We start from the raw sequence: 23,587 nt of genomic DNA, 5'->3' as shown, positions 1-23,587 counted from the left end.
GGCGCGGCCCAGACAAAGGGCTGCTGCGGGACCCGCTGGGGCCTGCCTTCCTGCCGGCCCGCGCCCGCCCGCTCCGCGCGACCCCGCGCCCGGCGCTGGCGGAGAGGGGCGGGGCCTCGGACTGGCCCACTGCGCGTGCGGCGAGGGGCGGGGCGAGCGCGGGCCGGGAGGTGGACTGCTCCCATTGCGCGTGCGGTGAGGGGCGGGGCGAGCGCGGGCCGGGGGGCGGGGCGGCGGAGCAGCGGGCTGCACCCAGCGCGCGTGCGCAAGGCCTCGGCGTCGCGCGCGCTCCCGCCGGTTGGCCGCCTCCTCAGAGGCCGCCGCCACCGCCACCGCCGTCCCCGCCCCCGGCCCGCGCACGCGCCCCCCGCCCCGGCCCGCGGCCCGGCCCGCGCCCCTCGCCTCGCCGCCTCCCCGGCCTCCGGGCCTCCGGGCCTCCGGGCCTCCCGGCGCCCCGGCCTCCCGGCGCGGCCCCGCAGCATGCAGCAGCAGCACCCGCGGCGGCGGCGGCGGCGGCGGCTGTGAGGTGAGGCCGGGGCGGGGGCGGCCTCCCGGGGGCGGCGGTGCTCGCGGGCCCGGCCCCCTCGCGGGTCCCGGCGCGGCGAGGGGCGCGGCGCCTTTGTTGCGGCGGAGGCCGGGCGCCGCCCGCGCTGCAGCGGGCTTTTTGTGTGCAGATGGTGGACGCGGGCGGCTGCCCGGCCGGGGAGGGCTGGAGGAGGATGGAGGCCGCGCCCGACGGCGCCGTGGACATCGTGCCCCTGGACCGCTACGACTCGGCCCGCGCCAAGATCGCGGCCAACCTGCAGTGGATCTGCGCCAAGGCCTACGGCATAGGTGGGTCGGGGCGGGGCCGGGGCGGGGGTCCGGGGGTCGGGGTCCGGAGTCCGGGGCGGGGCGGGGGGCCGGGGTCCGGGACCGCCTTTGTGCGCGGGGTCCCGGGCCGCACGGCGCCGCGCGGGTGGCCTCCGGAGCCGGCCGGTCGCGGGCGGGGGCGCGCGGGGCGGGGGCGGGGGCGCGGGCGGGGGTCCTCCGGCAGGTGCCGCGAGGAGTCGGCGCGTCGGTCGCTGCCGGTCGGTCGCTGCCCAGGGGTGGGTGCGGGGCTTAAGTGCGGGGGCAAGCCCTGGACGCCCAGCGCTCGGGATGCGCTCGGAACCTCACACGCGGAATTCCCCAACGAGAAATTGTGTTTCAAACGGATTGTGCTTAACGAGCATCCTTACCTTTGGTTAATTCCCGTTTTGAAGAACTAGGTAACCTTGTTATTGAATCCAGTTTGTTAGGCCCTAATGTGCTTAGTGGATTAAGACGCTCCTATTTCCAGCTCTCAGAATTTTACAGACCAAGTGATTCTCGTCATGGCGTTAGTAATATCTGGGGCTTTTGTTTTGGGTACACACTGAAGAGCTAATACTGTGTGATCTGCCTTTTTATTTGAAGGCTCTTTTAAAATGGCTTTTACTCTGGTGCAGACATCCCTGTTTGTAGAGCGGCACCCAAGTGGGGAGAGCGCCCTTTGGAGACGAGCTTGGTGGACCCGGTGTGAACAGCCCCCGAGCAGGGTGGCCCTGTGACAGGATCGCACCAGTTGGAGTGGCCTGTGCGGTGGGGGAGGCTCAGTTAGTCATGAGGATAAACACGCCTGCAATCACAGCCTCCGTGCGTCGCCTTATTTTAAGTTGGTTGAATAGCATGCAAGCAGCGCGTTGTCCTTGATTTTGCAGCGTTCAGTTTTGCAGTGTTCGTATATAGCTGCACTGAAGCCTTTGCGGTTTCTGTGGAGTGTGGTGGGGGAACACCGCCGCACACGTGAATTTACATGATTTTAGGGAAAGCATGGGGTCGGTAAAAACTGTACAGGACTTGAGAGAGAGATGCAAAGAGGAATACCCAGAGCGGCCATTCAGTACCTTGCAGTCAGGTTAAGGAAAAGCCCGTGAGCGTGGTGGACCTTTGCGGCTTTGCTGGTGGCCGGCCTCATGCCTCTAGTGGGCTGTTGGCTGGCTTTTCTTTGCGGGTCACCATGTTAGTGTGTATCGCTAACCCGCGACACTTAGTCTTACCTGTTCTGCCACCTGTCCTAGCGTTGTCGTCTTCTGAGACGGCTTTCCTTCATGTGACGTTCTTGGAGCTTCCTAGCTTCGTCCAGACTTCTTGCTTTTCCACGGCTGTGTAGTATTTCACTGGAGGCCCGTTCGCCGTGCGTGGGCACTGGCCAGGCTCCAGTTCTTTGCTCAGAAGCACAGTGTATTCTTGGGTACGGCTCCTGGGGCATACGTGCAGGGTTTCACTCTCATATGTAATTTTAAGATTTTATGTATGGAAATGACTACGGTTCTGGTATTGAATTCTATATAGACACAAATACTTTTTAAAAGCCCTCTCGTTGCTTGCTTTCCAATTTCTTTAGCAAAGCAAATGCATGTTTATCTTGTTGTGTTTGGCTTTGGCGATCAGTGTGGGATTTGTCAGCTATCTGGAAATGAATGTGCGTTTCTCAGGGTTGGTCTAGTTTTATTTCCAGTACCAGATCTCTCTTTAATACTTGTTGACTCATCAGGTAATTAATTCAAAGACTCATATTAAAATAGGCCTTACAGTTTTGAAATTATCCAGGGTGGGTATTTATAGAGCAGAACGTGAGCAGGAGCTGAAGGAGAGTAGATGCTGTCCGAGGATCTAAGACTGGACTGCACATTGCCTGTCGGTTACTCGGTCACTCTCCCGTCGCAGTGGTGCGCTCGGCAAACGCTGAGTTTAGGAGGTCTGGTTTTCATTCAGTTTTGCTGAACAAGAAGGCTTTTCCATTCTGTATGTTGATTCAGAAGGGGAACAGACTTTTTTTCTAGTTGAGAGTCCCTTTAAATTTACAAATTTGGGAGATCCTAATTCACGTAATCCAGAAGACTCACCTTGGCTCAGCTTGGAGTGATTTCGTGTAGGTCATTGGTGTGGCGGTCACAGCCTGGGTGGGAGACTGCTGCTACCCAGCACACGGTCTGGTCTTTCAGGAGAGCAGAAAGGTGGAGGGGGGTGGATTTTGGTAGGATAGTTTAGATTCCTGCCCCCCCCCCCGCCCCCAAATTCTCCTAATCCAGGGGCCTGTTCTTTGTTTCTTCTTTGGGACATTTCCCTGTATCTCTCCAGTTTAGTTTACAGTTAATTAGACATGGTTCTTTCAGTCTGCAACTTCAGTGGTGAGTCAGTGTTGGGAGGGTATGATGGTGAAAGTGCCTTCAATATTTTACTTGTTACAGTTGTCATTAAGTAGCTAATTGAAACTGTGCAGGAATGGAAAACATGCAGACACACTAGGGCGAGGTGCTCTGAGGCTGCCTTTATGTTCTGTGTTTGCCTTTTGGGACTCTCGGTGTCCCCCTGGGTCACTGTCTGCTGTTTGTAGTAGATGGGGAGGCTCCGGAGAGTTTCCCTGGGCCAGGCCTGGTGGTGGCGTGTGGTGATACCGAAAGGCTCCTCCAGCTTGCTGCCGCCAAGAGCTGGGGGCCACCTTGTACTTGCTTTGCCCCCCCATCTTTGGGGTGGCTGTTGTTTCATTGACAGTGGCTTCATTATTTTCTCAGAGATAATATATTGCATATGCTAAAGGTTGTTCATTTAGAAGTATCTGCAAGAAAAGAGTAGAACCTGGGTGCCCGGCTGGCATGCGGCTCTTGATATCTGAGCTGTGAGTTCAAGACCCACCTTGGGCCTAGAGCTTACTTAAAAAAAAAAAAAAAAAAAAAAAAGGGGACACCTGGGTGGTTCAGTGGGTGAGGCGTCTGCCTTCAGCTCAGGTCATGATCCCAGGCTCCGGGGACTGAGTCCCGTGTCAGGCTCCCTGCTCAACGAGGAGCCTGCTTCTCCCTCTCCCTCTGCTGCTGCCCGTGTGTGCGCACGCGTGCACGCTCTCTCTCTCTGTCAAATAAATAAAATCTTAAAAAAAAAATAGCAAGAAAACAAAAGTAGAACCTGCTTAGCTGGAATATTTTGTGATGTCTTTTTTGGATGAAAGTTGTAACAAATTTGTAAAAAAGGAGCGAGCTGAAGTGCCATTTGTTTACAGAGCAGAGTGCCGTAAGGGGTTACTGCATTCCTGGCTTTGATTTAAGCCCATGACCTTAGAAACTTAAAGGTTTCTAGGCCTTGGTTGCAGGGGATAGTGGGACGGTATAATTTTTGTTCTCTCCCAAGGACAATGTTGAAACAACAACCAGGGAAAGTACTAGAAGGCACTCAGCTGTTTGCAGACTTGTTGCTATGTGGCCGAGTGGTGGTGATTTTCCCGTCTGAGGAGCCCTGGAAACCAGGCTGACACTGACCACACCTCAGCACTCCATGGCCAGGGCTAAGCTGCCTGAGCCGGGCAGGCCCGGAGGGGCCGCCAGGGCAGCTCCCCGGGTTGGAGAGAGCCCACGGGGCCTGTAGAGCCCACCCTTGGGGAGGGATCGACACTCTTGCCCTCTCACTCTCGCGTTGGAGTGATCAGACAACAGATCGGGATGGGAAGTCCTTCTGGCCGTTTCGGGTCTCTGCAGTGGAGCCGTTGCCGGGGTCTCGTTACACAGACCGCAGGGATAGCCTGCACTGGCTGCTTATGGATATTAGGAGCAACATCTCCTTGTTGTCATCCCCAGGGGTCACCACCTCGCTTTGTCAGTGACCTTTGGTGAAAATGAACTGTGTACTTGGAACCCGTCTCCAGGCCCCAGGACTGGAAACGGAGCCGGCTGCTGCTATCGTCCCCGGGCTGCTGGGGGAATAGGGCCGGTATGAGTCTTAGTGCGGAGGTCCACCTTTGCAAGCAAATAGTCATTTTTTTACCTGGTGATTCACTCAGATTCCTGGTTTATGAGTTCAGGTTGTATTTTTTTTTTATATATAAAAAAATTTTTTTTAAAGACTATTTGAGAGAGAGAGAGACAGAGCACAAGCAGGGGGAACTGCAGAGGGAGAGGGAGAAGCAGGGAGCCCAACACGAGGTTTGATCCCAGAACCCCAGGATCATGACCTGAGACGAAGGCAGACGCTTCACCACCTGAGCCGTGCAGGCGCCCCTTGATTGTATTTCTTAGTAGTCATTTGTTCTTGGCAAGAGATTTGGGGGCTTCAGAGATGAAGGTGACAGGGCAGTGTGGATGCACCTGCCAGGTTTTCTAGATACTGAAGGGGCCACTGCTTGGCCTGTGGCACGACCTTCCCTCTGCTTGGGTGCGCTGAGGACTGTCTGGGGTCTGTGATGTCAGGGTCATGGTTGTCCCGGTGGATGCCCTGTTTGCTGTGCTCAGCTACTTGTCCAATGGATGCTCGAGTTGGAAACCTCTTGGAGCAGGTGTTAGGAAAGCAGAGCCCCCAAGACGGGCTTGACTGATGTCGGGGTGGGAGGTGGGCCTGCACAGGCTCCCTTGACGGGAATATTCAGGCCTCATTCTACAGAGCTTTCCTGCTTTCATGTTGAAGTACGTAGAGATACGATCTGTGTTCTGTCTTCGTGGCCATAACGTGGATGAGTTTGTGTTTCTGAAGCTGTAGCAGTTTACACACATTGTCTTTCCTGTCCTGATGCCAGCAGATAAACGTTAACTGGAGAACGGACGTCCATCTTTCAGTTCATACTGTCCCGATCCTTTAAATTGGAGCGACCCCCAAGACAGTTGGCGGCCCTCATGCTGCAGCGTGTTAAACTTCCTCACGTATTCGCCCGGAAATCCCCTGGTGTTTCTCCTTTGTGCTACGTTTAGCCCCCCGCTGGCTCCTCGCTGCTCCTGCGGTGGATCTGTTTCTGTGGCCGTGGTACCATATGTGTACCGTGTTCTTTTTACTTCCTAGTTGAACTGTTGAACAGCTCAGGCAGCGTTCCTCTTTCATCTGATGTGAGCGTGGCCAGGATGGAGCCAGCGATACCCACGCAGCTGCTGTGTGCGTCATCGTTGTGCACACGACGTCGCGCAAGGCGTCGCTTATGGGACGAGGTCTTCCCACTGGCTCCAAGTCCACGTGAACCGTCCAGTGTGCGAAGGGACACGAACGAGTGCAGCGTGGCGGCAGTGCCATAGCTGTCTGGAGGCAGACGGGGGGCTGCCGGGTGGGGATGGGCTGCAGGGCGCAGTGGGGAGGCTGCGTGGGTCAGAGGCTCTGAAGGATGGGTAGGGTGTGGGTAGCCCCTCCAGGGGTAGAGGGGAGGGCATTGGGCTGTGTCATGTGCGGGGGAAGAAGTGCTCAACACTGAGTCGAGTAACCTCATGACAGGATTTGTGGACTGGAACAGTAGTGATTAGTTCGGAAACGGTCTGGACCAGATGTTCTGTGGTGTTCCAAGCTGGCTAGGGATTTCTTCATGGTGTGTGCCTGCAAAGGTTTTTGTGTAGGGGGAGTGGTGTGATGAGAGACAGAGCCTGGCAAGATTGTTCTAGCAGGTTGGAGTGGGCAGAGGCTGTAGTCAGGTGGAATACCGGGATCATGTCTCAGGGCGTTTCGGCTGCCACGACAACGTTCCGTAGCCTGGATGACATCTGTCCCCCCAGCTCTGGAGGCTGCAAGTCCAGGATCCTGGTGCCGGCAGCGTCGGCGTCCTGGTGAGGCTGCTTCCTGGCTTGGGGATGGCTGTCTCCTCGATGGGGCAGCAGGGGCGGGGGAGCTCTCTGGAACCTTCTTCTAAGGGCACTAATCCCACTCGTGAGGGCTCCACCCTGTTAGCCTCCTCAGCTCCTCACTCCTTCACCTTGGGACTGGCTGTCAGTCTGTGAGTTTGGGAGGGTGCACACTGAGTCCGTAGCAGAGCTGCTGTCATTTCGGTTGATGTGCCAAGGCCTCGCCTAGTTGGTCTGCAGTGGGGGTGACAGAGCGGATGAGCCGCAGGTGTTAGGAAAGCAGAGCCCCCAAGACGGGCTTGACTGATGTCGGGGTGGGAGGTGGGCCTGCACAGGCTCCCTTGATGGGAATATTCAGGCCTCATTCTACAGAGCTTTTCTGCTTTCATGGCAGAAACTCACCTGTAAGCTTCTCTTTCTGAGTCCTCCGTCTGGCTGAGCTCTTTATACTGTGCGTGCTAACCAGTTCACTTCCGTGCTCCTCGCTGACTGCCCTCTACTCACTTCAGACTCACTCACACAAAATTAGACTTCCGTCAGTTCAGTGAGCATGTGCTGTGAACTCTGGGGTGCTTGACAGGCCTCTCGGGGCGCAGGTAGTGCCCGACCCGGCCGCACACTCAGACACCTGTGATGCAAGGCCGAGGAGACGGGAGCCTGGGAAAGGAACAAGTGCTGGGGCAGAGCAGGTAAGGGGAGGGCGAAACTCTCCTGAGGGAATCCAGAATGTTCCATTCAAGTAAGTGAGTCTGAAGTTTGTGGCTTAGGTGGGTAAGAACCGGGCGGAGGTAAGGGCACAGACAGAAGCCAGGATGAAGAGGCGGGTAGAATGTGGGCATCTTCCTGCCCAGGGGCCGACCAGCCTTGCAGCTGGGGGTGGCGCGGGCACTGGGGGCAGGGAGCTGCGGCGTGGCGGGAAGGCGAGGGTGCGCTGGGAGAAGTGCCTGGGGCCAGGTTTGGAGCGCCTTGAGTGGCTAGTGGTTGGCAGGGTGGGGATTTGTCGTGTGTGAACTGGGGAGCTGTTGAAGCTTTCTGAGGAGGGAAGAGACGTTTGAAACCTGTGCCTCTCAGAGAACTCCCTGTAGGGTAGGGTAGTGCCCGTCACTTGGCAGGTGTGCAGTGAAGAGTTTTCGTTCTGACCTTTGGGAGAATCAGCTTTGTGGAGGGACACTTACATCCTTCGTACAGCGGAGCGCACACGTTCCAGGAGTGTAGTTAGAGGGGTCTGAGCACGGTCAAGGTGAGCCCTCTCCACGGGCTGTCTCCAGGGCTCTGAGCGGGCCCTTCCAGCGGGTCCCGGCCCAGCGCCTCACCGATGTGCTCCAGGGGCTGTGGATGAGCTTGGTTTCTCTCCAGCCTCAGGTGCCTCTCCCCACACCTCAGCTACTCCCTGCGTGGCGGGGCCGGGGGGGGGCTCCGTTGCCTGGCTGCCCACTTGCTCCTGCGTGGCTGCTGGGACTTCGGCCTGCCGCGGGGAACGCCGCTGTGAGCACTCACGGACTCAGCTGTGTGTGGACCTCCATTTCCGTCGTCTTGGGGGACACCTGGCCGTGGACTTGCTGGGTCACGTGAGTGTGCTTAACTGCCCCGCCGGTTTCCAAGGTCGGCGTGTCCCCTTTCTGTTTCCACCGGCAAAGCATGAGAGTTCTAGTTGATCTGCACCCTTGCCAGCGCATGGCGTTGTCAGTCTTTTTAATTTTAGTCACTCAGTCATACAGGTTGTGCCGTCTCCCGTGGTTTGGGTATGCATTTCCCTGATGACTCACGGTGATGAGCGTTTTCTATTATGCTTATTGGCCATGTGAATCTTTTTGTTGTTGTCGTTAAGTGGTTTCAGGTCTTTGGCCAATGTTTTAAAAAATTAATCTTTTATTTTGAGATAATTGTATGTTAACATGGCATTAGTAAGAAATTACACAGAGAGGTCTTGGGCACCCTTTCCCCAGTCTCTCCGTGGTAGCTTCTTGCAAAACCGTAGTTTGGTGTCACAGCCAGGATATTGACATTGTATAAGGTAGATATAGAACATTCCGTTCCCACAAAGACCTCTTATGTTCTGTTGCCTTTTATAGCCACACCTGCCTCCCTCCCTTCTGCTTGCCTTGGGGTTAGTTTGCTCTTTTTCTAGTTTCCTGGGGTAGGTACTTAGATTATTAATCCCTTTTTGTTTTCGAGCCTAAGCTCTTGGTGCTATCAATTTTCCACTTGGTACTGCCTTTGCTACGTCCCAGATACGTTTGGTATGTTGTATTTTCATTTTCATTCAGTTCTATGAAGTTTATTTCCTCCGATGGTTCTCTTTGACCCTGAATTATTTTGTTTACGACTGTAATTTCCACGATTTTCCTGTTTTTTAGTTATTATTTCTTGTGTGGTTCTGTTGTGGTGAGGTAATACTCTGTAGGGTTTCTGTTCTCTAAAACTTGTTAGAGTTTATTTTATTGCCAGGATAAGGTCTTTTTGGGGAATGTTCCGTGGGCACTGGAGGAGATGTGTCTTCTGTTGTTGGGCGGAGTGTCCACACGTACAGCTGGGTTCTTTTGGTTGGTGGTGGTGTGCAGATCTCTGTCCTCGGTAATTTCTGTGTAGCAGCTCTCAGTGGCTGACAGGGGTGTTGGAGCCCAGAACTGTACTTGCGCCCTTGTCTGTTTCTTTTCTCAGCTCTCTGCGTTTTCTCTCCTGTCCTGAGGCTCTGTAGTTTGATGCATTCACATTTAGGATTGTAAGGTCTTCCTGATGGGTTGACCCTCTTACTGTTATGTAACATAGCTTTTTGTCCTTAGTAGTTTTCTTTTTCTTTTATCAGATACTGTTATAGCTGTTCCTGCATTTGTTTGATAACAGTGTTTTCCTGGTATAGCTTTTTTTATCCCTTTATTTTCAGCCTACTTAAGCCATCAAGTTCGAGGGGAGTTTCTTGTAAACAGCAGATAGTTGTATTACTTTTTTTTTTTTTTTAAAGATTTTATTTATTTGACAGTGAGACCGGAAGAGAGGGAACACAAGCAGGGGGAGTGGGAGAGGGAGAAGCAGGCTTTCTGCTGAGCGGGGAGCCCGATGCGGGGCTCGATCCCAGGACCCTGGGATCATGACCTGAGCCAAAGGCAGATGCTTAACAACTGAGCCACCCAGGCACCCCATGCTTTTTTTTTTTTTTTTTTTTTTAATCCACTCTGCCAATCTTTGTCTTTTATTTGGTGTACTTAGAGTTTTTATATTTAATGTAATTGTTGGTATTTAAGGCTTAAGTCTGACATTTTATTGTGTTTTATGTTTCTGGTTCCTGTTTTCATTTCCTGCCTTCCTGTGGATTACTGGACTACTCTTTAAGATTCCATCTTGATTTATTTATATTGTTTTTGGGTGTGTGTCTACTGTTTTCTTAGTAGTTGCTCTGGGTATCACAGTATGTATGAGTTACACCAGCTGACTGGTATTGTTCTGCCATTCCGAGTGAGGTGTGGAAAACCTTTTTCCACCTTTTGCTCTCTCTACCGTTAAATACCATTGTCATGAGTATCTGAAGGTGTTGGGGTTTTTGTTTGTCACCAGATGTAATTTAGAAAACTCATGAGTAGGACAGTCTATTGTATTTACACAAATTGTCTGTACCTCTCTGTTACTTTTCCTCCCTGAGCCTCCAGCATTCCCTCTTGTATCATTTTCTTTCTATTTGGAGAACTTCCTTTAGACAATCATTTACGGTTTGCTAGAAAATTTTTTTTAATATGTAAAAACTTTTTAAAAAAAGATTTTATTTATTTATTTGAGAGAGCACGAGAGCAAGGAGAGGGGCAGAGGGAAAGGGAGAAGCAGGCTCCCCGCTGAGCAAGGAGACTGATGTGGGTTTTGATCCCAGGACCCCGAGATCATGACCTGAACTGAAGGCAGATGCTTCACTGGCCGAGCCACCCAGGCATCCTGGAAATTATTATTTTTTTCAAGGTTTCCTCTGTTCAGGGGTGCCTGGCTGGCTTAGTCAGTTGGGCATCCATCCGACTCTTGGTTTTGGCCCAGCGTTTCTCTTCAGCTGCTTCCAAATATTTTCTTTGTCTTTAATTTTCAGAAGTTAGTGATGATATGTCTCAGTGTAGATTTCTTTGGGTTTGTGTTATTTGGGGTTCACTCGGTTTCTTGAAACCTGTGGATTTGTATTTTTTGCCATATTTGGGAGGTTTTCAGCCATGATTTCTTCTAATACTCTTTCAGCCCCACTCACTGTCCCCTCTTTTTGGGGACTCCAGTGACTTCGGGGACTCCAGTGACACGAATGTTGGCTCTCGTGTTCGTCCCCACTTGTGTTTCTTCAGCGTGCTTTCTGTCTGTGCAGGTCAGGGAACTGGTTTCTCTGTCCGCAGGCTCCGCGTGTCCACTGTTGAGCCCGACCAGCCGGTGCAGTTGGTCGCTCTAGTACTCAGCTTTATATTCAGTTCTTTTATAATTTCTTTCTCTTTGCTGAAATTTTCTATTTTTCTTGTTTCAAGAGGATTGGTAATTGCTTGTGGAATCACTCTTACGATAGTTTCTTTAAAGCCCTTGTCAGAGAATTCCAACATTCACTCGCTTTGGTGCTGGTGTCAGGTGCTGGTCTTTCCTCATTAAGTCATGATTTTCCTGGTTCTGGGTGTGGTGCTTTTCCATCGTTTTCTGGTCACTCTGCGTATTGTGTTGGGAGCCTCTGGGTCCCGTTCACAGTTCCTGCAGCAGCAGCCTCCCGGGCCAGGTGCAGCACGCGGGCCCGGACCTACTTTTGTGCAGCGTGGTGCCAATGACAGTCTAACGTTTGGAGCCCAGTGGTGCCGGGACATGTGCCTGGTGTGTCTGCAGCCTCAGGGGCTCCTGCTGACGCTGCTGGCGCTGCTTTGAGGAGGCAGAAGAGCTCCCTGGCGCGGGACTGCCTGGAGCCTCTGGAGAACAGAGAGCCTTTCCCAGACCGGGTGCTTGTTGTGGTGGGGTCCCCCTGCACAAACTGTTGGGGTGGTGGTGTGTGTCTCAGGCAGGGTGGGGAAAGAGAGTACTTCCGGGCTGGGGGCTTTGTGGAAGTAGGTGTTCAGATTGCTTATTAGCGGCCCTTCCTGTCCAACCCTACTGGTTCTGCCAGGCTGGCCCGCTGTAGAAGGCCTCCCGGTCAGTGTGGGGTGGGAACGAGCCCACTTGGCTTGCCTTCTGTTGCTAGGCTGAGAGTCAAGAAAACCAGGTGTGGCCACCTTCTGTCGGGTGGAAGGGTATGAGGTGCCCTGTGCCTGTGCTGTACCTCTAGTCTAGGGGTCCCAAAACAGTTTGCCGTCCTCGGGCAGCTTTCAGATTCTCCTGTGGTGGCCTTTTGACTTACTTCCAAGGTTTATGGTTGCTACACTTAGTGGAGGGGAGCAGGGAGGGACAAGTCTGTGCCACCTTGTCCTTGACCACAGGGCCCTCATGGCTGCTCTGAGTTTTGCTTTGTTTTTCAGTTTCATCCGTATTACCACGATGTTCTTTGGTGTGTACATCTCCTTTTTTATTCTGCTGGGTTTCATGAACTTTACAAGTATGGGAAAATTCCTATTTGTTGAAATATAGTTTCTGTCCCGTGTTTTCTCTCCTGCCTTTGTGGGCCTCCAGTCACATTGCTGTGACACTTGCAGGGCCTGCCACTTACCTTCTCGACTGTATGTTCTCCTTGGTGGCTGGTCTGCTGTTCACCAGTCCAGTCTATGAAATGAAGTTTAGTTACTGTATTTTTCTGTTCTAGAACTTCTGCTTTGTCATTTTTCTAATTTGCCAAGTTCTTTTTTTGTAATTTCCAAATTGTGTTTCTGCCAAAATGCTTCCTCGTCTTTTTTAAATTTTTTATTTTTATTTTATTTTAAAAGAATTTAGTTATTTATTTATTTGAGAGAGCCTGCGCACCAGCAGGGGGAGCGGCAGGCAGAGGGAGAAGCAGGCATCCCCCTGAGCAGGGAGCCCGACACGGGACTCGATCCCAGGACCCTGGGATGATGACCTGAGCCGAAGGCAGACGCTTCACCGACTGAGCCGCCCAGGCGCCCCTTCCTCTTGTCTTTTTTCCTTTCGTTGTTTTAAAGGATAGTCAGGGGAGGTCTGTAGCTAATTGCTCAGCCATGGGTCCCGAGAGCCTGTTACTTCCTCTTCGTCTTTGTTTCTTTGCAGTTTGGTTAGGAAGTGTCGGGCACTGTTTTCTTCCAGTCAGTTCTGTTTGGTTTTTTGGGCTTCCGAAGCCTGTAAATCTGTGTCTCTCACTAGGTACGGGGAGGTTTCGGCGGTGACTTCTTGAGATGCTTTTGGGCACCAGTCTCTTTTGTGCAGGAGCACAGGCGTTCGACTTCTGAAGCCGTCCCAATGCTCCCTGAGGCTCTTCTCTGCAGTCTGTGCCTTCAGCTCGATGATTTCACGCATGTGTCTCCACTTCGCTGACCCACCTCCCCGTCCTCTTCATTCTCCCTGGTCAGGGAACGTTTCGTCAATACACTGTATTGTTCAGTTCTCAAATTTTGGTTCTTTTTTTTCTCTTTAATTTTATTTCTCTGCTGAGAACTTTTATCTTCCCATTTATTTCAAGAGTCGTGACCTTGACCTCATGGAGCCTGGTTATAATCCATGCTTTAAAGTCTGATAATTTTGACATCTGGGTCATCTCAGGGTTGGCTTCTGTTGATTGACTTTTTCTCCCAGAGAATTGCTCACATTTTCCTGCTTTTTATTTTTATTTTTTAAAAAAGATATATTATGTATTTTAGAGAGAGAGCGAGAGCGCAAGTGAGAGTGCGTGGGGGGGAGGGGCAGAGGGAGAAGGAGAGAGAATCCCAAGCAGACTTCCTGCTGAGCATGGATCCTGGAGCTTGATCCCATGACCCTGAGATCACGACCCGAGCTGAGACCAAGTCAGGTACTCAGCCAGCTGAGCCCCCCAGGTACCCCTTTCCTGTTTTTTATATGTTGATTAATTATGGATTGTGTCTTGGACATTTTGCATATTACATTGTGGGGTGGTTTTCTGGGTACTGCTAAAGTCTTCCAGATCCTGCGGATATGTTTTGGTGCTTTGTTTTGTAGCTGGGTGGTAGTGAACACCTTTAGGTTCAGGCCATGGGTCTCTTGTGCCGTTTGTGTGCACTGGTTTCAAGGTCAGTTTGGTTCTTTGGGTCTGTTCCACATGCACGTAGCTCAGGGTTGTGTGGGTTCATCCATGGAATTAGGGGTCCCCTTCCCGGCTCTCTCCTTTCTTGGATTCCCTCTACACTTTCTGGCTCCAAGAAGCGCTTCTCCTCTGGCTAGAAAGAGGGCTTCACATGGAGTCCTAGCTGCCCGTGCTATCATCGTGCAGCTCTGCATGCCTGGGGCGGTGCGGTGAGGACGGAAACAACAGGTGGTCTCACGTCTTCAGACCACGGAGGCCGGTCCCCTCTCAGCGTTCCGGCTGCCTGCACTGTCACCACCCTCCTGTAACCAGGGCAAGCTGGAAGAGAAGGGAAATAAAGCCCGGGATTCCTCCCTCTGTCCAGCTTGCAGAGCCCTTTTCCCAGTCCTCTGGCTGGAAGGTCCCGGTTTCCATCAGAATTTTGGCTGTGTGCCTTTCGTGTGGTGCTGCGTCGGGCTGCGTTCGGGTCAGAGGCAGGAGAGGAGGTGGGTACAGAGCTGGGGACCCCGTAAGTGTTGCTTCTTCAGGCTTTGCTTCTGCTCCCATGGTTGCCTGCTGTTGTTGGCGTTTAGAATCCTCGTGTGGCTGCTTTTGGTTTGGTGCAGAGTTCATGGTGGTCAGTGGGGAAAGGCTGTCCTGACCCTCCTTCAGCCTGGCCGCACCGCGGGCCTGGGACCCTGCTTCTCTTGCTGGCTGTGTCTGCGGGCTTTATGTAGGGTGTCCCATTGTTTTGCTCCTCTGCTTAGTTTCATTCGTGCTGACTGGCTGAGGTCTCTGAAGATGGCAGGGATCATCAGAGGCCTGAGATGGCGCCTTCCTCTGGGAGGAACTCGAGTTTGTAGACGCGGCCCCAGCCCCTGACCCCTCCCTCCAGCGTGCGGCTCTGAGTGCTTTCAGGGGCTGCTGTGCTTCCCAGTCAAGCCTATTCTTAGGGTGCAGACCTTGGGGTTCCCAGCTGAGAGTATCTGCGAGGTTACCAGGGTTCCCTGCTGTCTTCGTCCGGCCCTGTAAATGCAAGTTTTGCCCTTATAACTTGAAAGGTGCCAGAAATGTGGCTTACCGTCTTTTTTTTTTGTTTTTGTTTAAAGATTATGTTTATTTGAGAGAGTGAGAGAGAGAGCGCCAGTGAGCACATGTGCAAGTCGAGGGGAGGGGCAGAGGGAGAGAAGCAGACTCCCCACTGAGCTTGGAGCCCGATGTGGGGCTCGATCCCACGACTCTGAGATCATGACCTGAGCCGAAGGCAGATGCTTCATGGACTGAGCCCCCCAGGCGCCCTGGCTTGCCCTCTTTATGCTTGCCCTGGAGGCACAGGTCCTCCTGGGACACAGGATGGAGCACCCCGTCCGGTGAGCGTGCTGCAGGAGCCCGGGCTCTCTGGAACATGTTCCAGCAATCTTGCCCTCCAGTCAGCTAGGTGACCCTCGAAGGTGGTTAATTCTCTGTGTACCGTCTGGATCATGCTGTTCATCGGTGCTGGACAGCTCTCCACGCGGGTGTGTAAAGATCCTGACTCTGCGCTTGGTCACGTTTGGCCACGAATCTTCCCTTGTCAGATATGGGTACTCAGTCTGCACCTCCTTCGCGTTGGTCCTGCTGTTGGTGCCTGTGGTGGAATCCCTGGGGTGTTAGCTACACGCGCTGTCTCTTCTCTGGGGGGGGGGACTAGCACTTCCTGGGGAGTCTGAGGTGTGAGTGAGGAGGGTCTTGCCAGGACGCTGGCATTAGGGTTTGTGCTCGGCCCTTCCTGTTGATCCCCACCCCTCCCCTCCCCTCGGCACCGTCCTTGGTAAGAGAGCTGTTCTCCGAGTTGTACTCTGGGCCTCGAGGTGGAGGTGAAGAGGAGGAGGAGGGGCGTGCTGAGGGTTGATAGGTTGATAGCTTCCCACCTGAGTTTGGCTTCCATAGCTTCCCAGTGGTACCCAGCAGCGCTGTGTGCTGGCCCAGTGCCGCTGTGTCTCCACCTCACAGGGGAGGAGTGCTGTGAAGTTTGCAGCCCACTCTTATCTTCACCAGCATCCGGCCCTCCTCTGCTCTGGTCTTTGGTTTCCCTCCATCCTGGGACATCTTTTTTCCTGGAGTTGCTAAGAGTTTTGTGTTAGTTTTTTTATTCATGTAAAAAATGTTTGCTCTTCCTTCTTAGAGCATGCTTACAAAAACTGGTCACGTCCTTCTCAGATGAGTCTGACGTTTGGGCCATCGCAGGGTTGGGGTCTGTTGATTGCCTTTCCTCCAACAGTTGTAGATTCCTTCTGTTTTCTTCGTGGAGTAAATCTGGATTGTATCTTGGACATTCTGACTCTTACATGTGAGAGACTCTGGATCCTGTTAAAATCTAGAGAATTTTTTTTTAAACAGGTAGCCAGCCCGGTTAGGCTGAGACTGAGTCCCGATGACCTGCCTTGCGTAGGCCTTAGCTCAGTGGTGGTTTAGTCTTGAAAGCCTCTGGGCCGCTCTGGCCTGGCCACGGGACACCCGGTGAAACCTGGGCCCCAGTGTAGTTCTCCAGTCATTGCTGTGCCGATCCCCGTTGGTGTCACATAGGGGCGACTCGGGTCGTCTGGGACATACACACAGATTTTAGGATTCGCTATCCAGCACCCCCTCCTGCTTTCCGGTGGGGGTGGGGGCAGGTTCCCAGGGTCTGGGCCAGAAGACGAGTCTGTGCTTCCTGCAGCTGAGCCTGCCTCAGCAAAGCGGGGCAGAGAAGAGCCCACAGGGCGTCCTGTTCCCTGCGACTGTTGTGACGGCTTTGTTATTGGTGCTTGCCTGGCGTAGGGCAGGAAAGTCACTGGGCTCTGCCCAGCACAGCTGTTTTTCTTTCTTTTCTGTCTGACGTCCCCAGCGTAGGCTTGGGTGTGGGCAGAACGCGAAGGCCTCTGGCCAGGGTTACCGCCCTTATGATGATTTGTGAGGCTTGTTTGCGCGTGCCCACCGTGAGAAGCGTCGTAGCTCTTCTTCACGGAGACGGGCACAGCCACCTCTGGAGCCTCAGTAGTGGCACTTCTCAGTCAGTGGTGCGAATGCTGACGTGTGGGCTTCTACACGTGGTGGGAGATGGGCTGGGCTGGGGTGGGGCACCGCGGGGTTGCTGAAAGCCCCAGATTGAGGTGCGATCTGCTGGTCGCTGGCAGCTGGGTGGTGGTCTCTGCTGTCCTTAGACCCAGCTGGAGCCTGTTGGGGTCTCAGGCTTCAGTGGGGGGCTGTCTTGGGGGATTGGCGGCGGGCTCCCCTGCCCAGCTCTGGGTGCAGGGATGGCGCCGGTTCTGCAGGGTGGAGCGCGGTGTGGCGGACAGCGATGGTGCTTCTTTGATGCGTCTCTTGGGATGTGGCGCCAGTTCTGCAGGGTGGAGCGCGGTGTGGCGGACAGCGGTGGCGCTTCTTTGATGAGTCTCTGGAGCCTCTGGACAGTCGTGTGGATGAGAGTGACGGCTAACACGTGCGTGAGACGCGTGGGCTCCAGCTCTGCCCTCAGCACCGTGACTTGTATCCCTGCCTTGACTGAACTTGCCCCAACCTGGGGGATGGGAGGACAGGCCCTCTTCATGCCTGAGGCTCTGGGAGGCCCCGTAGTAGGGGGCTCTGACCCTCTGTCCCCTGCGCACCTGCTGTCCATCTCCACTTCCTTCTGCACTTAGTGCCCTCCCTTTGTGGTGCAGGCTGGCCAGAACCCTCCCATCCCTCATACCGCCTTTGTGTCCCATGCACCCGCAGGGTCCTAGCCCTGCATCGCCAGCCAGCCACATTGTACACGCTGCCACTGCAGGCCCGTGTCACTGGCACCGCTGTCCCCCAGACTGTGCTCTTCTGGCACTCGGCCCGTGTTGGGGCCCCGCCAGCAGTCCTGCTTGATTGCCAGGCATTGCCCTCCCGCTCAGGAGCCTCCTGCTTTCCAGGTGTCTGATGGGGGTCCTTCAGCTTGTGGCCACTGCCCTCACACTCACCTGCTGCTTCACCCTTCCCGCTTTCCTCCGTCCTTCTTTCCTCTTCCTTCCTTCTGTCCATCCTCTCAGCCGGAGACACGGCCGCTGCCACCACTAGCAGCGGCGCTCCCTCCTGTCGCTCTCAGACCTCGGTCCACTGGCTCTTCTTCCACGGTCGGTTACACCTGCTCCTGCTGCCGCGTGTTGGCCCCGCTGCCTCCCTCAAAGCAGCAGGAGGTGCTGGCCCTCTCCTCGGCCCCTTCGTCCTTCACCTTCCTCTCCCTGCTCTTCCCAAGGCCAGCACTGCCTCCTGGTTGTAAATGCACGGACACCTTCTGGGCTCCTTGTGTCTCGTCTCACCGATCACTCCTGCTTTGAAATGTTCTTTCTCCGACCCCACCTTCTGTTGCACCCCCTTCTCTGGTCACTTCTCCGCGTCGCTGTTTGGCGTCTCTTCCCAGGCCTGCCCCATGCGTGGCCGTTCGCTGGGTGTGCCCCTCCGTGCGCTCCCGTGGCTGCGATGATGGTTGATGCGTAGTAGGGTTCCAGGCTATGTCTCCAGCCGGCCCCTTTCTCTTCTGCTCTGATCTCTGTGTTCTTCTGCCTCTTCTGAGATCTCTGCGAGGGCCCCACAGGCACCTGAGAGACGTCATGCCTGAAATAGAGTGTCCTTCTCCCCTGACTGTCCTCCATGCTTCTGGTTCCTGTGTTAACAGAAGGCACCGTCCTGCATCTCGTTGGCAGAGTGGGAAATCTGTCTTTCTGGGTCGTACCACAGCCCCGATGCCACTGGCTCCTGGGTGTCCGTGCCCCTCCCGGTGCTCCCTGTTCACAGCCGGCCCCCCGTCGTCACTCAGGCCTCTGACCACCTTGGGGCTCCGGCAGATAGCGGCCCCGCCCCGGGCCAGTCCCACCTGTTACTCCAGGCCGTCAGAGCACCTGTGCCTGCCTCAGTCCCTGACGGCCCCCACTGATGCCCCGAGTCCCTCCTGGTGCGGGGTACTGGCAGGTACCTCGTCGAGTGTCTGTCGGGCGAGTGTAGAAGTGGCCTGTGCAGCTCGCTGCTCCTGTGGCTCCGAGCAGCAGGTTCCCAGAATCCTCTCGTCAGGGTCATTCCCTCGCATGTTCCTCATGTGTCGTCGTCCCTGCCCCCCTCTTCCTGCTCCACGGCTGCAGGCAGCCTGGCCGCCTCCTGCCCCGCGGTGCCGGCTCGGTGGCTCGTCTGCGCCCCACAGCACCCCATCCCCAACCGCGTCCCCATTTGTGTGGCGCCCCGTGCCTTGTGTGCGTGTCGCCTGGTGCCTTCTTAGTCTAAGAGCTCTGCCCTGGGAGGGGGCTCTGCCTCATTGGACTCCCCTCATTTCTGTGCGTTTTTGGCTCACAGGAGGTGCTCAGTAAATAGTGACTAGACAGAAGAATAATTCTGACAAGCTGATTTTGGTTTGTAGAAGAAAGGAAGAATAAGTCACTTTAATAGGTTCAAGGCGTCGACAGAGTTTTTTGTTTAAAATAGTTGTTGACTTTAATAAAACTGAGGGGAAATTTCAGAACTGCCCAGGAAGTCCCGGCAGGAGTCGACCCCCTGAAGCAGAGGTCAGCTGTGGGTAGCTGGCTCCGCTCCGCTCTGCTGGCGAGTGAGGGCAGGGGCGGGAGCCTGGCCTCGCTCAGGGTGGGGGTAGGAAGCTGGTGCCTGGGCAGGGACGGGCAGCAGGAGGCCTTCGTGGGAGTCCGGAGCGTTTACCTGGAGCGGACGCGTCATTTCCCCGTAACTCACGGGGTCCCGAATCTGCAGCTTAGGTGAATCGGTTGTGTGACTCATGTTCACAGTTAGACGTAATTAAAAAGTGGTTTATGTGAATCGATTTGTATTGGTTATTTTTGAAGCTTCCACTAAGTGGGCCACCCATGGAAAACCTTTCCACCCAGTCGATTGGAAAAGGGAAGGCAGCTGCAGAGCCAGGGTGGGTGCTCTGTCCAGCCTTGCTGGGTTCCGGGGTTCCTGGGACTCCCGTCCTTCCTAGGGCCAGCCCCCCACCATGCCTGTGTCCCATCCCCTCCTCTCAGAGCTGTGACCCCGGGGAACCTTTCTTTGCTGAGGCCTGCAGGCCTCTGCTCTCCTGGAGGGAGCCCATCAGGTACCTAAGTGAGAGGTGAGAGGAGCTGGGGTTAGGGGGACTGTGGCGTGGCAGTGGCTGTCATTTTCTGGATATATTTCAAAGGGAGAGTCAGCCGGGGTTGCCAGGGGGTTGGCAGGAAGAGAACTGGATGACCCTGAAGCTCTTGGTTTGAGCAGCTGACCTTGAGACGAAGCCCAGGAGGGGCTGGTGGGGGAGGTGGAGTCCACCTACAGGCAGATGAGGCTCCCTGGCCAGCAGCCTCTACCTGCCCCTCTCAAGGAGGCAGAGGGATGGAGGAGTTCGGGGGAGTGGCTGGGGTCAGGATGTGCATGTGCAGATGACTGAGGTCACCTGCCACCTGAGGTGGGAAGTGCCCCTTCCAGTGTATGGAGAAATGGTGGGTAACTAGCAGAGGGGAGGGAGGTGGGGCAGTCACGGAGAGAGGCGGGGGACTGGGGTGGAGGCTGGTCCGACTGCCCCTGCCCAGGTCAGCCTTGCTTGCGTCTTTCCCCCCTGAAAGCGTCCTCAGACCATGGACTCCCTGGCTCGGTGTCCTCTCCCGACATCCATCCTTCTTGGGACCAGGCCTTGTGTCCTCCACGTGTGTCCTTCCAGGCTGCTCTCTGCTGCCTGGGACGGCTCCTGTCCCTCCCCTTAGCCCCCCACTCATGCGTCACCGTCACCTACCAAGAAAGCAGAAATCGTCCCACTGTGTCTTGTACTGGGACTCACTTCTTTTATTATTGGTATGATCTGTGTGTTTCAGGACTCCTGCTGATTTCAAAATAGGATAGTCTCTGACAGGGTCTGTTCACAAGCCGTTTGCTGCTTTGTTCCCGAGGCAAGGGTGTGTCCCTCTGGCCCTGGCCGTCTGTGCCTGCTGGGCTGCGGTGGTGCTCTCCCCGAGCTTTGAGCTTTGAACCACGGTGCTTGAAAACAAAAGGGCGGCAGTGTTGTTAGAAGTAAGAACTGGTGTGAAGCGCTAAGGAGACTGTGGGGAAACACGGAGGAGCCCCAGACCCACAGTGAAGCGATTCAGGGCTCTGAGAATAGTGCCTGTAGCTGAAGAGGGTGAGGGGCCAGGGGAAGAGGCGGAGGGTGCTTTTGGGGGTCACTGGCCTCTTCCTCAGGCGGTGCCTGGACCGTGCAGGGAGAGGGTGTGCTGGCAGCCCCGGGTCTCAGCAGTGAGTGGCACGGGTGTCCTTCACCGGCCTTTTTGGAGAGACTAGGCCTGTCTGAACTCTTCCACAGGTGGGGATGGTTCCAGAACCTGACCATGGGGGAAGTCTCCGGGCTGGAGAGTTAACGGTCTACGGGCCCTACCCGAAGAGATCAGCCTAACTCTGTTTAATTTAGTGTTTCCCAGTCTACTTGAGTACAGAGTGTCCCCCACTCTTGGGGGACAGCAGTTGACATCTTGGAGGGCAAGTGTGAGGGACACCATTGGGGAAGCCATGCCAGCCATTTAGAAAGTGAGTGTCCCCAGTGTACACAGATGGTGGGAGTATTTGTGTGGGAGGTGGTGTAGACCCTGAATCGGGTGCGTGCACGGTTGGGTTCTGCCGCTGGTGACCTTGAGCACATGGTGTACTCTCTGTGCCTCTGCTTCCCCGTCTGTAACGCGGGGACAAAAGTCTCGATTTGATGGAACTGTGGTGATGCTTGATTGACACGGCTCGCGTGGCACTGATGCTTCCTGGTCCGAAGTCAGGTGGAGGCCTGGTGCCGCTGCCCTGGCTTTGCCACGGTGGCTGCAGGCCTGGCGTTCTCTAAAGACCCCGGTGTTCGGCCTTGCTGTCCTCTCCAGCTGGACGTCAGAAAAAAGATGCACTTGACTCCCTCCCCAGCACTTATGTTGGGTGTGCTGCATGCCGTCCTGCAGGGCGACCAGGTGCTGGGTGGCCCTGGGTGCTGCTTGTGGCCCCCGTGGTGTGACCAGATGCCCTGCTCCCCTAGTCTGGCTGAGTCTTGGTTGCCTTGGCTCCACTACCCACTTTGGGCTCCCACACCTGCCTCCCGCTCCCCTCCGTCAGGGAGGGTTGCTCCTTGGGGTTGTGGTGGTGAAGTTGCTGAAAGGTGTGCATTGCCCACGCGTCCCCCCCCCCCCCGCCCCGGTGGTGTAAGCAGCTTGTTTGCCTCTGCCGGGGGAGATGTGCGAGTATGTGATGAGTCACCCATCGTGGTCAGTGGCAGCTCAGTCCTCTGTTAGCAGTTGGAGTGGACGTGTCACGCTCACGTGGTGATCTCTTCCTTGGCTCAGATAACATCCCCGAGGACCTCAGGGACCCCTTTTACACTGACCAGTATGAGCAGGAGCACATCAAGCCGCCTGTCATCAAGCTCTTGCTGTCCAGCGAGCTCTACTGCCGTGTGTGCAGCCTCATCCTGAAGGGGGACCAGGTGGCCGCCTTACAGGGACACCAGTCCGTCATCCAGGCTCTGTCCCGGAAAGGGATTTACGTGATGGAGAGCGACGACACCCCTGTGATGGATCCCGACCTCAGCCACGCGCCCATAAAGATGGTGAGTTTCCTGCACGTTTGCGGGGGCAGGGGCTGTGTCTCGCCAGCGGGGACCGCTTCTAGGGCCACGGGCGCCCGCCTGGCGCCCCGGCCTGTCGTGCTGCCAGCTGTCCCTCTGCAGCTCGGTGGCGTGCGGGCGGCAAGGTCGCCCTGAAACTTGAGGCGCAGATGGCATGAGCATGAGTGTCCCACAGGATGGCCGGGGTTGTGTCTGCCATGAGGTTCTGAGCTGTTGTGCCTCTCTTTCAGTGCCTGTGATTGCAGAGAAAGGGGAAAAGAGCCGCTTCCTCTCTGCTCTCTTCCGCATCGGCAGTGCTCTGTGGATGCCAAGCTTAAGTTGAGGCATATTAATGAAAACATTTGGAGGCAAATTTTTTGCAGGGGTTATGCTAAGTGGTTGTTGCCTATCCTGTTAGATTGTTTCACGCACATCGTGTTTTTGTGTCCAGGTAAAGAAGTAAAGGTGCCTTTTTCTCCCTCTCCCCATTTTTCTCTGGAAGCCACACCACTGATATGACTTTTCTAGACCACTCTGGGTCAGCGAGTTTTGGTGCCTCCCGCGTTGTTGTTTTGCCTGTTCACTGGCATTTCGCATTCTGTGGCTTTTCACTCGTGGGCTTTGCGATGATGTGTTGTGAGTCAAGAGGATGTTCCTCAGGTTCTGGGACGAGACGGTGCAAAGATGTGGTGTGATTTTCGTGTTCAGGGCTCCTGACTGGTACCCGGGGACCTGTTCCCGGTCCTGCAGCCTCAGGCACATCTCTTCCCTCTGTACCTTTTCTCTCAGCCATGAAGTAGAGATGCCACCCTTGGGGCTCTCCAGGTTGCCATGGAGACGAGAAAGGAGGCACGGAGCCCTCCACACCACAGGGTGCCGAGTTGGCTGGACCCTGGGGACGGGTAACGTGCAGATATCGACCTTGAAACAATGGAATTGGGTCAGAGTTTGTGAGCAGGGTCTCTGTGTTGAAGCTGCTAGGAGAGGTGGGTTTGGGCCACGCTGACTGTTGTCTCTGCGTCCAGAGCGCCCACATGGCGATGGTGGACGCCCTCATGATGGCCTACACCGTGGAGATGATCAGCATTGAGAAGGTGGTGGCCAGCGTCAAGCGCTTCTCCACGTTCAGTGCCTCGAAAGAGCTTCCCTACGACCTCGAGGATGCCATGGTGTTCTGGGTGAACAAGGTGAGTGCCGGGAGCCGTGGCCAGGACGGGCACAGGGGGCTGTGGGTTGTCTCCCCGAGCAGTGTGAATGGGTGGGGGTGCTCCTTGGGTGGCAGGTGCTTTCCCCCCCGAGGAAGGG

The 23,587-nt window shown here is 55.1% G+C and overlaps 1 protein-coding gene across 7 annotated transcripts in view; it reads left to right on the top strand.

Annotated features, from left to right (window-relative positions):
* Positions 1-418: 418 nt before the first annotated feature.
* Positions 419-23,587, top strand: part of CAMSAP1 (calmodulin regulated spectrin associated protein 1) — a 61,162-nt gene continuing 37,993 nt past the window's right edge. For 4 of the 7 annotated variants that reach the window (XM_057313840.1, XM_057313839.1, XM_057313838.1 and 1 more), the window contains exons 1-4: positions 419-526; positions 675-834; positions 22,023-22,285; positions 23,308-23,469. In XM_057313840.1, the coding sequence (XP_057169823.1) occupies positions 675-834; positions 22,023-22,285; positions 23,308-23,469 (585 nt within the window). In that variant the 5' untranslated portion in view covers positions 419-526. The remainder of the gene's footprint in view (positions 527-674; positions 835-22,022; positions 22,286-23,307; positions 23,470-23,587) is intronic. The other 3 variants (XM_026514329.4, XM_057313837.1, XM_044389508.3) reach the window with 1 other exon arrangement.

Source organism: Ursus arctos, unplaced genomic scaffold (genome assembly GCF_023065955.2).
Source record: "Ursus arctos isolate Adak ecotype North America unplaced genomic scaffold, UrsArc2.0 scaffold_18, whole genome shotgun sequence".
Taxonomy (NCBI): Eukaryota; Metazoa; Chordata; class Mammalia; order Carnivora; family Ursidae; genus Ursus; species Ursus arctos.
This window is presented reverse-complemented; position numbering and strand designations above follow the sequence as displayed.